This window comes from Culex quinquefasciatus, chromosome 3 (assembly GCF_015732765.1).
Source record: "Culex quinquefasciatus strain JHB chromosome 3, VPISU_Cqui_1.0_pri_paternal, whole genome shotgun sequence".
NCBI classification, from domain to species: domain Eukaryota; kingdom Metazoa; phylum Arthropoda; class Insecta; order Diptera; family Culicidae; genus Culex; species Culex quinquefasciatus.
Window position 1 is genome coordinate 185,047,150 of NC_051863.1, and position 14,246 is coordinate 185,061,395.

The 14,246-nt window shown below is 35.1% G+C and overlaps 1 protein-coding gene across 1 annotated transcript; it reads left to right on the plus strand.

Annotated features, from left to right (window-relative positions):
- The first annotated feature begins 532 nt into the window (after positions 1 to 532).
- LOC6039443 (sialin) lies at positions 533 to 13,956 on the plus strand. The gene is made up of 5 exons (XM_001849001.2): positions 533 to 1,301; positions 11,963 to 12,137; positions 12,209 to 12,328; positions 12,640 to 13,186; positions 13,247 to 13,956. Exons 1-5 carry the CDS (start codon positions 1,273 to 1,275, stop codon positions 13,840 to 13,842), a joined length of 1,467 nt encoding a protein of 488 aa, XP_001849053.2. The 5' UTR covers positions 533 to 1,272; the 3' UTR covers positions 13,843 to 13,956.
- Positions 13,957 to 14,246: the final 290 nt, after the last annotated feature.

A 14,246-nucleotide genomic window follows, 5' to 3' on the forward strand; every position in this document is an offset into this window, starting at 1 on the left:
CCATCTTGTCACTCCCTGAAAATTGATGTAAGTGCGACAACCGGCCTAAGGGACTTCAGGTCAGGACGCGTTTTACGCACGTACAAGTTATTTTTATATCCCACGTCAGTCTAAGATATTGCACAGTGTTTTTATTTGAAACGGCTGAAAAATTGTGTCAACAAGTCAAAATGTCATGAAAGTTTGCCTAACCTATCTAAATAGTTCTCAATCGCAAGATTCTGATAGATTTAGCGATAGTATTGATGTAAATTATATTCTTTTTTGTTTTTTTTTTTTGCCTTTTTTCATAATATATTTTATTGCTATTTTATTATTACATATTCAAATTTTCAAGTTATTTTTATGTTTTGATCCCTGTCCCGTTAAATTTTTAAATGTTCGAGACGCTCAAGTGTCTTCCTAATTTACCACCTAGAATCACCTTACAACTACCGTCAAATTTCACCCAAACAAACTCGGCCTTGCTGCGGCCGGCTTCATCAACGCGCAGTGTGCACCCCCCCCTGAGGTACATAAACCCAATGCCCAGTCCAGCGTAGCCTTCAGTTCAGCAATTCAGCGCAGGCAGCTGTTGCTCACGACGATTATTTGTCGATTCGATTATCACACCTTTACTCCGAGCCAGTCAACCGACCAACCCCCGAAAAAAAATCAACTCCTGCGCCGTGGAGCAGTTCGAAGCTCGAACTCGTGTTCTCCTGGATCGCTGCCGGGCTCTCCAGCTTCAGTCGATTGTGCACCCTCGACGCGGGTGGTTCGTGTGTTCTAACTGCCGCTCAAGTTAGGTGGGGGGAACTTTAGTGAGTGGTACTAAGTGAAGATATAGTTGGTGTTATTTTGTTGGAATTTTTAAGTCTCGAAAAAAAAAAAAGATCAAACAGAGCTTCCTTTCATAATCCAACCCGCTGTGCTAACCTAGTTGTAGCTACCAGTGCGAAGAAGCAGCAGTGTGTGTCAACAGGTGCTTCCCGGTCGACCCCCAACTAAGTCAATCCCCCAACGGGGGGAGAGAAGCAAGTTCATTTCAACCAGGTGAAATATTGTACCAAATTTTGATTGCGTGCGAAATTTGGCCAACAATGCAACCGACCGTCGTCGTCACACTGTTGGTTTAGTTAGTTAGAGCGAAGCGCAAAACTAAACGATAAGTGGTGTGTCAACAGTGCTGGATTAGCAAGTGACTTTAACTAAGTCAGTAGCAGCAGCAGCGGGAGATTTCGTGAAGGAAAGTGTGCAGAATCAACGGCGTCACTAAAAGTGGCCGGCAATATGGATATCGCTGAAGTTAGCAAATTGAGGTGAATAAATTAAATAAAAACTTCAAACTAATTGTTCCAGGCGCGGTGGTGGCGGTGTAACCGACGGGGCGCTTAAAACTTAAGCCCAAACGGTAGCACCTAATAAAACATCTAAAAATGGCCTGAAGGTGAAACGTAATAGTTTGAGCTGTTTATGTTAGCCGCCAAAGGTGTTTGGGGAGGATGAGCGGTGTGTAGTGGTGTAGTTCATTATGTTTAGAAAAAATAACAACAAATTTTGCAATTTAAAGTGCTCGGACAACAGCAGTGGCGTTGATTACCGGTGGATATTTTAAGTTAGAGTCGTAATAGCTGTCAAGTTAGGGTTTCTCACGACTCTATCGTTCATTGAAAAAGTAGCTAAAATTAACCTGTTGAGCTTATTTTCTCTCATTACTGTATCTGCTCTGTCATTCAATGAAATGATGTACTGCAGACAATTATTCTGATAAGTTTGATTTTCATACCGTGAAGCATTTAGTTATTGAAAAATAATTGATTTAGTTGAGAGATTGCTGCGTTTTTGAAACTGTAATCATTAAATCAAATTATATTGACAAATTATCGATAAAAATATCAAATTTGAATGTTTATGGCGCTAAAAGTCCTAGTGCGCTTTTTAATAGAATCCAATCCAAATTATTTGCTTCAACATGTGTTTATTAATTGTTATAACCATACAAATTTAACCTTCAGATTCAAGATTCTACAATTCATATATACTGCCGCTATAAGCTACCCGAGCAGACGGAAATAACTTGGGAAGGTCAGTTTTTGATATTGTGAGAAGATCGAAATATGTTATTGGGATGATCGGATTAGCTGTTAAAATAACAAAAATCAGTAACAAAGATTTGTTCGAAGAATAACTTAAACTGTTATTATGTTGTAATTGCAATAACAAACCAATAACACAGAAGGAATCATGAAGGAATAACATGATTTGTTATTTTGTGCGGAGAGGTGGAGCAGCATAATAACAAAAAATGTTATTGAACTGGTATGTCTCCATAACAAAAAAGGTTATTGTTTTGGTTTATTTGTAATTTGCAAATAAACCTGCAGTTGCCATAACTCCTCTGTACTAGTCAGGGCTGCAAAGTCGGGTACCTCCAAGCGACATTGAATCCATACTTTGAAGACAACTCCGACTCAGGATGCAGGATATGACGTCAACGACGACTTCAGCTCTCTAAAAATACCCGACTTCACAAATTCCGACTCCAAGTAAAAGTTGCTGAAAATTTGCTGAATCCGATGCAGTCTCCGAGGTCTCACTCCAGCTCGAACTTCAACGTCAGCTCTGACTTCCTGGCTCTGTGAAAATAATAACAGTTTTTGTTATTCACACTTCAAAAATTCTCAACAAATAAATCAATTCCGTTAGGGAATATAACAAAATTAAAAAAAAAATGAACTCTCAAAAGTTAATTTTATCGGATTAATTTTAGCTTGAAACCCCATTTCATGGTGAAATAAATGACCCCGATGAAATTGCTCAAAATTATTTCATAGCTCTAGCCAATTTTAGTAAAATCCCTTAGGGGGTATATCAAATAATTAAAAAAATCAACTTTCAAAATTTCAACTTTTTTGAATAATTTTAGCTTAAGGACCCCATTTCATGGCCAAAATAATTACCCTGACGAAATTGGTCAAAATTATCCCATAGTTCTAACCATTTTAAACAAAGTCCTTTAGGGGGTATATCAAATAATTAAAAAAGTTAATTTTCAAAATTTCAACTTTTCAGAATAATTTTAGCTTAAGGACCCCATTTCATGGCCAAAATAATGACCCCGACGAAATTGGTCAAAATTATCCCATAGTTCTAGCCAATTTTACTAAAGTCTCTTAGGGGGTATATCAAATAATTAAGAAAATCAACTTTCAAAATTTCATCTGTTTAGAATAATTTTAGCTTAAGGACCCCATTTCATGGCCAAAATATCGACCCCGACGAAATTGGTCACAATTATCCCATAGTTCTAGCCAATTTAAACAAAGTCCCTGAGGGGGTATATCAAATAATTCAAAAAATCAACTTCCAAAATTTCAACTTTTTGGAATAATTTTAGCTTAAGGACCCCATTTCATCGCCAAAATAATGACCCCGACGAAATTAGACAAAATTATCCCAAAGATCTAAACATATTTAACATAAGAAAAAAAAAAATAACAGATTGTGTTATGGAACTTGTGCACTTAGAAACTTTTCCATTTGTGCGATTTATGGTAATTTTATTTCTAAGTCAGTATACCGAACGAATATTAAATTTGGTTATTAGGAGGGTTTTTGAAATGTATAACATTTCCTATTATTAGCATGTTATTGAACATTTTCAATATAATATCACTTCAATACCAAATTTTGTTATTTTATCAGAAACTGTTATTATTTTTTCTTCTTGAAGTTGAACTTCAGGATAAAATAATAACACTTTTTGTTATTTTTACAGGATTTGTTATTGAAATATTATTAATTTTGTTATTACCGTCTGCCCGGGTAGTCCATCCTATATGTATAAACAGCAAGCCGAGAAAAAACGCAAGGCAAATTTGTCCCGTCCATAAGGCTACTTGTTGGGAATTCACGAAAAAGTGTAATTTGCTACGGTTTTCTAGAATCATATACAAATTTTATATTTTTTTTAAAGTTCACATGATTTTGACCCAAACTGCATCGTCAACTCAAAATTGAAGAAATTACATATGAGACGGACTTGATTTGAGCGGCAGTTTATGCTAATTGAATAATTTAACGGACGCTTCTGAGCACAACTTTTTAGTTTATTAAAATATCATGCATTTCAACTAGACATTTGTTTATACTCCTTTGAAAATGTATGTTTGTGCATGTTTTGAAAATACTTGATTTTGAAATTTTGAATTCTGAAAATTGGAATATTTCACAGAGATTTCACTTTTGAACAGTGAAAATCGTATAAATAAATACTGATACATTGCTAGTTGTGAAATCACGGCTATTTGGAAATAAATTCTTCAAAACATATCAATTTTCTCTCAGAAAAAAAACTGACAAACTTGAAAATGGTATGCAAACAAAAAATAATTTTTGATTGCAAAATTAATTTTGCTCTGCAAAAACATTTTAGATTGAACATTAAATATTTTTTTCGAAAATCTTTTTTTTTATATTCATATCACGTTGAAACTTTTTTGTCAATATTTCACTATAGCCCAAAAGTTACCTTTTTTCGTCTTTCATATCAATCTAACAAGTAAATAAAATATTGATCAATTATTTTTTAAATCGTAACTTTATCTAAATTGTCTGCTTTTTAACCGAGTTTGGCTTTTTAAAGCTTGGTGATTTTTCAAGCACTAAAATAAAAAAATACCATATGAACGACTATTTTAAAACACCTTATTTCACGGAATTTGAGAATTGTTAAAATATTCGTATTCATCACATTATTTGATACCATGCTTTAACAAGCAATTAACAAATAATTAGGACAAGTTATATGGCGACAGTTCCTTACGTTTTGATTTTTTAACTGTATAAACATGAATATTGAAAAGATATATTTAATTTATTAAATTTAATTGATAATGTACAGTTATTACATTTAATTGCACTAACTTAATGTGTGAGGAACTTAGTATTGAAAATAAAAAATGTGAAACTCCTCGCTTTTTTACGAAAATTCAAAATTTCACGGCCAAATAAAAAAAATATTAAATTAGACTTTTGATAGTTCCAATTTGTAGATATTTATTCAGCTGTGACAAAAAAAAACTCTTAATTCTCTACCGGCCAAATTTTTTCTGAAAATTTCATTTTGAGTAAACCTTTTTTTTACGAAAAAGATCACTTCTCTTCATTTACGTTTTTCTTGTTTAATTTTTAGTTTTTAAATTTGCATTTATCCTGTTTGTTTTCTGTTTGTTTTTAATAGTTATTAACTGCCTTGATTTTTTCGCCACTTTTTTTTGCTTTTATTATTTTGTTACATTTTGTACTAAAGAATGATACCATTATCATTTAAATGGGTTAAAAATGCAGATATGCATAACCCGAGACATAAATCAAACTTCTGCATTTTTACTTTTACTAAAAAAAATATTAATGGAAAAAAATCCAAAGTTGAATCCGATATTTAAAGAAAACATTGTCAAACTGACAGAAAACAAGTCATACTTCAAACCTTGCATTAAAATACATTTCAAAATACGGGGTTGGGTGGTAAAGGGCTAAGTTCAGTTGGTAGAATTGCCATTATTTACATAAATAAGTTCAGACACCTTGGAAAAACAAAAATCCATATTTCTTTCCAAAAACTAAAGGAATAAACTTGTAGTAGCTCGTCGCCATCGTGCTAACTTGTCGTACGTGCATTTTGGGCCAAATTGAGTTAAGAACGCCATTTTGTGCAGCTCCCAATGCCTCACCTTTTGACCTTAACAGATCCCCAAAATTCGATTTCAATCCTGAGATATTCAACAAAAACCGAAAAAACACCGTGCATTTTTGTCACTTTACATATGAAAGTAGTTTCAATCTTGTCGTGCTATCTTGTCACTCCATGAAAATTGATGTAAGTGCGACAAAAGGCCAAAGGGATTTCAGGCCAGGAAAGTCAGGATGCGTTTGTCGCACGTACAAGCTAGACTACCGTAAACATTTGTAATTATTACTCGGGACTCCAGCAACCAACTTCAACCAAACTTTGGGACAATGCACAGAATGGTGAGCCAAACAAAACGTGTTTGTTATTGTTTACATTGCGTGCTCTCGTTTTTGAATATTCAAGGTCAAACATTAAAACGCGTTTTTCTCGGAACGTCAAAATGGCGGGTGCGACAAGATAGCACGACGACGTCGAGCTGATACAAAACAAGAAGAATAAGAATAAAGTTATGGTGTTTTTAAATTTCACTTTTTGTCACTAGTTTAATTTTCATCAATTTTTTATATGTTTTAGATTGATGCCTCTAAAACATATCGAAAAATTTCAGAAATTTCGAAAATATGCAAAAAATTTTGACCGAGTTATGAATTTTTCAATCAATATTTATTTTTTCAAATATCGAATTTGCAATCAAGAAGTACTTCAGTGAAATTTTGATAAAGTGCACCGTTTTCAAGTGTTTATAAGTTTATATCCATTTTTAGGTAGGTTTTTTGAAAATAGCCACAGTCCACCTTGAAAAAATATATTTTTGAAAATCCGATATTTTTTGCTAAGTCTCACCCAAACAAACCACTATTTTCAAATGTCGATATCAACTTATGGTCCGATTTGCATTGTTTAAATATGAAATAGTTATGAAATTTTCCGATTTTTTCGAAAACAATTTTTTTTTTAAATCAAGACTTACATTTCAAAAGGGTGTAATATTGATGTTCCCTAACCCGAGCAGACGGAGATATTTTAGGAATAACATTTTTTGATACTTGAAAATACTAGGCCAATAACACTTTATGTTATTTAAACCAGGATTTGTTATTCGTCCTTATGATTTTTATGTTTTTGTATCGATATTGTAATAAAATTCTTAATACATTTTTTGATATTCTTCAAACAAATCTATGTTATTATTTTTTGGTCTTATAACAACTAATCCTATCAACAGTTAAAGTTATTTTTCTATAACAAAAGTTGTTATTCCCAGGTTGTTTTAGATTTCAACCAACATCAGACCAAAAACAATTGTTGTTATGATAACATGAACTATTACTAAACTCATATGCAAAAATTATTTTTTCAGGGAGATTCCACAACATTTTATGTTATTTTAAAAGTATTTATTTATTAATGAAATGGCATGAATTTTGTGTTTATCGTCTGTCCGGGTAAAACATTTAAAAATAGTTTTTTTTTTGTAAACTTAGTTTAAGTGACAAAAATAGAAATTAAAAATCACCGACATAATTTACCATGTAGCATTATTTTTCAGTGTAATCCTTATCCATACCTACAACTTTGCCGAAGACACCAAATCGATAAAAAAAAATCCTTATGTTTTTCAATTATCATGCATAATTTTTGTTTGGACAGCTGCCAAATTTGTATGGAATATTATATGGACAAACTAATGATACAAAATGGCTTCTTAGGGTAAACCGAAGGAACCAAAAAAGTTTCAGCTGGATTCAAAAATATAAAAATCAAAATTAAAAAAAAAGACCGATTTCGTAGAGAATTGCTCAAGAGCAATTTTATAACAAATGGAATTGGTAGATGGATTTAATTCCAATGAATTAAATTATCATCTCATGTTTTGACTGCTGGAAATTCATTATGTTTAGCTGTTCAATAAATAGCTTGTTGAGGATGGTCATAAAACAACAATAGAGCTTGTTCTCCAATTTAGCCCTATCTACCATATACACTAACCTGATAAGTATGATCACAATAGCACCGGTAAAAACCCTCCCACGAAAGCGTTCAATCACTACCAGTTCATGACGGGTTCAACAATTAGTATGATAAGAAGCCACCTTGTCAAACTCAAATTGATTGTAAATTTGCTCAGAATTTTGACGGAAATCAAATACCACCCAATTGTGGATTAAGTCCGTCTTGAGTACAATATTTATTGATTTATGCCGGAGGGGCCTGACAATGGCCATATTGATATCAATGGATTGGATTAATGGATAACATATCATATTTTGGCAGCTGGGCTTAATGGAAAGCTGTCGAAAGCTCTTTCGAAGTGGTTCGATAAGGATAGATATCAGTTCTGATAGAAGCTACTCAGAGATTATTTATGTAACCTAAATAAAGGTAAAATTAGTTTTGCAATTAGTGGAATCGAAACAAACACGATTTAGTAAAAAAAAAAAAAATCTAAAATATACACTTTCTGCAGTCAAGTACTTTTATAACACACACACACGTGAGGGAAGGTTCCACGCGCGTGCAGTAATGAGTTGTAAATAAAAACCTCACGACAATCGAACGTACGCTGACGAATTGAGTTGCATCAGCTCGCTGTCATATCAGACCACAGGTCGTTTGAATCATGAGGCAAAAAAGTGGCAGACATTTCGCCGCTGGCATCCTCTGCAGCTTTGGTTGTTGTAGCGTTGCCTTCGGGGGTCAATCGATCGGCAGGTATCTTGCGAACGCATGGAAACGCCACTCGGAATTATTTTTTCATGAAAAATTTATATTTCCAAAAAACCATCCCTGAAACATTTTATCACTTACGTCACTTTGACAAAAAATAAAAACAAACCCTCAATTTTCCTCTCCATTAAGGTGTGTGGGAAAATCAACAAAGATAGTAACTGAGCACGTGTGCGCCATAAGCGCTGTGAATGAAAGACGAACGTAAACAAATGTCTCTCCGAAAGGTAGAAATTGTCAACTTCCGATGATTAGTACGCGCGTAATCACACACACACCACGTGTAAAATATCGTAGAGAGTCTTCTGCACTCGACACACGGTAGCACGTGATGGAACATGGTTGATTGATTGGCGTTGTGGGAAATTTCGGTGTGAAAGTTGTCCATTGCGAAGAATTGGAAGTTGATTTGTTTGGTTTGTTTTGATTTGGGTGTTCTGTCGGTATTATTCGAATTTGTCGTGTTTTTTTAACTGTTTCATGCGTAAATAATAAAAAGAATGCTAAAAGCTTAATTTAAAGTGCATTTTTTTTTTAAACAAACGATATTTATTCATGTATTTCAATCCTGTAATTACTGGTAAAAATGTTAGAAAAACAGTAATTCTGTCAACCTACATAGCTGTTGCTTCGTACCACCTTTGCTTTTCGTAAAATCAATGTCTCTGATTACGAATCTGAATTTGATTATATTTTCAAAAAATTCAAAATTGAGATTTATCTAATTGAAAATTTGTTTAATTTTGTCTCTTTCTTCGTTTCTTAAAAAAAAACACGTGTAAAAATTTTCGTAAAATATTCCTTTTTTATAAATTTGCTTTTCTTTTCGATTTTAAATAAGGGCAGCTCGATTTTAAATAAGGACAGCTTGTTCGATAACGATAGTTCTAATCTATCGGCGATAATCTTATCGTCGATAATGAACGATAACTCATTTTTAAAAGCTTTCTAAAATCGATTAATTCAACCATATCATGTTAAATTTTCAATGCTTTCACTAAGAACATATTTTTAGAAAATCTATCTCAAAACTCCGTATTGATTAGAAAGTACCTAAATCTTATAATATGAAATATGGGTATCAGAGAGCGGAGTTTTGCATGCTTTTTTTACTTTAGGCCGTTGCAAATATTTTTTTAAATTTTATGTCCCTTGACTCTGGCCAAAGTCGAGAAGGGGGGGGGGGGGGGCAGTTGTTTTGCAATCATTAGTTTCCAAAATACCTAAGTATTGACGAAAATTTATTTTTTTGCAAAAAAAAATTTTTTGCGGTGTTGTACTTTGGAATTTCATAAAAATTCAAAATACTTTTAATCCAGCCCAAACATGCTTAATACGATTAAAAATGCAGGAAAATGTAGATTTGACCTTTATATTCATTAAAATTTTGAAGATTTTTGAAAAAAAAATTTCTACCCTCTGATTTTTTGGACCAATTTTGAAGGGGCGGGGGTGGGGCGAAATAAATTTGAAAAATATTTGCAAGGGCAGTATTAGAGTTTTTTTGAAAATACTTAAATTTACACAAATCATCGTATTTTTTAAGAAAAAATACTATTTTTTAAAATATGCATCATGGGTATCAAACGAAGTGGAATTTTGCATGCTTTTTCACTTCACTAGATTTTTTTTTGAAATTCTAAAATTATCACAAATTACCGTATTTTTTCGAGTGCATTAAATTTTTCAAAATATGCCAAAAAAGCGATATTTCGTATGCTTTTTTCACTTTATTAGACTTTTTTTCATAAAATTCTAAAATTATCACAAATTACCGTATTTTTTCGAAAATTCTCAATTTTTTAAATATTTATCATGGGTATCAAACGAAGCAACATTTTGAATGCAATTTTCAGAAAATACCGTATTTTTCGAAAACACTCAAATTTTCAAAATTTGCTTCATGGATATAAAACGAAGCGAGATTTCTTTTTCCATTTTATTATTTTTTTGTAAAATACTTAAATATTCACAAAATACCGTATTTTTCCAAAATCTCTTTTTTTTTTTTAGTTTGCAATATGGGTATCAAACGACGCAAAATTTTGTATGATATGCATCATACACAATTTGAATGTATGTTTGATACCCATATTGCATATTTTGAAAATTTGGGTATTTTCGAAAAAAAAAAACGTTTCCTAATCCACCATTAGGTGGTTGGTGCCTCCCTCACATTTACAAAGTAATAATGAAAATAAGTTTATAAAAAGATATATATCTGATACAGACTTTTCCAGCAAACATGCAGACTCTCATTTGAAGCAATGTGGCAACCGGACGTTTTGCATCTGGCGCGACTCTCGCACGTAAACAAAAAGACCCGGCCTTTTGAGGTTATGCAAAATATCACCCTTTTTTTGTAGCTACAAAAATCTTTTTCTTAACAGAACTTTTTAAATACTTTACTAAACAGAATAAATTTTAATAGGGTCTTATGGGACCCCAAAACTAGTCGAATAAGGCTGACCCGGCCGAAATCGGTTCAGCCAGTTCTGAGAAAATCGTGTGGAAAAAAAATCATGTCTACACACATCCCCACAGACATTTGCTCAGAATTTGATTCTGAGTCGATATGTATACGTGAAGGTATATCTAGAAGGTGTATTTAAGAAGTTCAATTTTCGAGTGATTTTATAGCCTTGCCTCAGTGAGGAAGGCAAAACGGGAATTCGTGAAAATTGTAGTATTCTCAAAAAACTTTAATAAATTTCCATTCGTTTGTCACTCATAAGGCAAATTTTAAAAATTTGTTTTTTTTCGAAAACAATACGGTATTTTGTGATCAATTTTGCATTTTTTTTAAATAGGCCATTGCATATTTATCTACAAGTTTTTGCCCCCTCCTTTCAAATTCAAATCCAGTTGGGAAACAAAATATGGCTTAAAATTTAAATTATTATTCAAATAACTTGTATAGCTGATGCCACACTATTCAAATATAGTGTTTAATATATTTTTTTGTTTTTAACCTTAACTATTTAACCTTAACTTCATGAAGAGTAAAGGGTCCCAGAAACAAACCGGACATAACTTTCTTCTGAATTATTAAATCTTTGAATTTGGCGCAGAACACTCAATAGTCCTACTAAGATCCGGCCTCAAAAATGTTACAAATCAATTGTTAAATTGTTAAATCAAGTCTTACTTTTCAAATGGCCAACATTAAGATGAGATGTAGATGCAATAAGCTGAAAGCAATTCAAAAAGATTTCTCGGCGTTTAGAATCATTTTCAAAAATGTTTTATCAAAAATCATATAAATTTTAATTAATTTTCAATGTTCAGTAACGCAAATGTTTTTGTTGTTGTTTTTTTTGCGTTTTTGGTTTCAAATCAACTGTACGGGTAATTTCTTTTTTTTTAAGTTTCTGAAAAACAATTTTGATTACTTCGTGTGATAGAGCTTTTAGCATCATAGCATAGCAAAATGACATTTTTGGTCATCTAAATCACAAAAATCACAAAAATCGAAAGTTGTCTAAACAATTTTTTTTTTAAATATTATAAACATCAATCATGGGGCTAAACATTCTTTTTATTCTTTCAAAATTCCAGCGATGGCATCTCCGCGCCCCTGTGGATGTTCTGGAAGCGGCGCCGCTACATGGTCGTGTTCATGGCCTTCCTGGGCTTCTTCAACGTGTACGCGCTCCGCGTCAACCTCAGTGTGGCCATCGTCGCCATGACCGAGGTGCGGGACGTGGACTACGGCAACGGAACCGTTGGTCAAGTATGTGGAAGTTGCGTTTGGAGTTGGGGTGTGGTTGATTGGTAAAGTTTTGTTTTTGTTTACTTTTGCAGGAGCAATACTTTGACTGGAGTTCCAAGGAGCAGGGATTCGTGCTGAGTTCGTTCTTCTACGGGTACATTTTGACGCCCTTTTTGGGCGGGTTTATCTCGAACAAGTTCGGAGGCAATTACGTAAGTGGTCAATCAAACGCTGGCTAGCGATAACGCGGGTGTCGCATTACTATTAGGGTTATAGAAGTTGCAATTCATTAGGAATAATTATCAGCAAATTGAGTAATTTATTAGGATGGTCTGCAGATTCATTTGTTTGTTTTCATTTGTCAGCTTTATTGATTAGAGATTGTAGATTATTTCATATGCCTTCAGAATAAAATAAATAATTTTGTGGAAGCATGATGGTTGAATCTCCACAGAATTTGATTTGGACCAATTAGTTTGATATCGTTGCTAATTGCCAAAAACGGAACGTGTTTTCGTTCCAGGTTTTCGGCGTCGGCATCGGAGTGACGGCCATTTTGACCCTGTTGACGCCGCTGGCCGCCAAAGGAGGCATCGGTCTGCTGATCGCCGTCCGGATAATCGAAGGAGTCTTCGAGGGAGTCACGTTCCCATGCATCCACGCCGTTTGGTCACGCTGGGCACCGCCTACTGAGCGGTCGCGGATGGCTTCGATCGCGTTCGCCGGAAATTACGCCGGAACTGTGGTTTCGATGCCGCTGAGTGGAATCTTTGCCAACGCGTACGGTTGGGAGAGTGTGTTCTACATCTTCGGGGTGGTCGGCTGCATTTGGTTCATGGCGTGGATGTTCTTCATCAAGACATCGCCCGAAGTGGACCACTGGATCAGTCCCAAGGAGAAAGAGTTCATTTTGGGTAGTTTGGGCAGGACCGAGGGCGTTAAGGAGAAGATCAAGCATCCGTGGAGGGGAATTCTGACTTCGGCGGCGGTTTGGGCCCTGGTGGCGTCTCACTTCTCCGAGAACTGGGGATTCTACACGCTGTTGACGCAACTGCCAACGTTCTTGAAGGGTAAATCATCCAAAATTATATTGTATTAGACCATACATAAAATTGTGCTTGATCTTCCAGACACAATGCACTTCCAGCTGGAGAAGACCGGCTTCATTTCCGCAATCCCGTACCTGGTGATGGGCATTCTCCTCTTCGTCTCCGGCTACCTCGCCGACACCAGCATCGTTAAGGGATGGCTCACCACGACTCAGGTCCGCCGGTACTTCAACTGCGGCGCTTTCCTCGGCCAAACGGTGTTCATGATCATTGGCGCGTTCATCCTGAAGCCAGGTCCGACCATCACCTGCATCACGATCGCCGTCGGAATGGGAGCGTTCGCGTGGTCCGGCTTTGCCGTCAACCATCTGGACCTGTCGCCCAAGAGTGCCGGAGTGTTGATGGGCATCTCGAACACGTTCGCCACCATCCCGGGCATCGTGAGTCCGATCATTACGGGCTACCTCACCGTGAACAAGACCGACGACGAGTGGCGGGTGGTGTTTTACATTGCGGCCGGGATCTACCTGATCGGCTGTTTGATCTACTGGTTCTGGGCTTCCGGAGAGCTGCAGCCGTGGTCGATTGAGGCCAAGGAGAGGGAAGCGAAGGAGCTGAACGGGAGGAAGACTAGTGGTGGGTACGTGAACAAGGTGAAGATCGAGGACGAGATGTAAAGTGTTTAGTGTAAGTGTAGGAATTAGGGGTAAGTGTACGTTCATGTTAAAAATGAATGCTGAAAGTATTGTTTTGTTATCTAAACATAAAGAAAATAAATGTGAAAATCTTAACACTCTTGTTGTTAATTCATTTGGATTAATTTGACAAATTTTCAGTTTGATGATGAACCCCGCATCAAGACGGGCTTCGATCTAAAAATTCGCCGAACATCAATTTCAACTTATTTTTATCTAAAGAATAGGAAAGGGACCATCCATAAACCACGTGGACAGTTTTTTGTGAATCTGTTACCCCCCCCCTCGTGGACAATTGTCCATACAAAAAAAAACTTTTTTGTATGGATCGTGGACAATCGCCATACACCCCCTTAAAGTGTCCACGTGGTTTATGGATGGTCCCA

Bases quoted from the DNA above. Each gene is read 5' to 3' on its own strand.
- LOC6039443 (XM_001849001.2), top strand. From the start codon at position 1,273: ATGGATATCGCTGAAGTTAGCAAATTGAG. The intron at 12,329-12,639 runs GTAAGTGGTCAA...TTTTCGTTCCAG, and splicing joins ACAAGTTCGGAGGCAATTAC to GTTTTCGGCGTCGGCATCGG. The intron at 13,187-13,246 runs GTAAATCATCCA...TTGATCTTCCAG, and splicing joins ACTGCCAACGTTCTTGAAGG to ACACAATGCACTTCCAGCTG.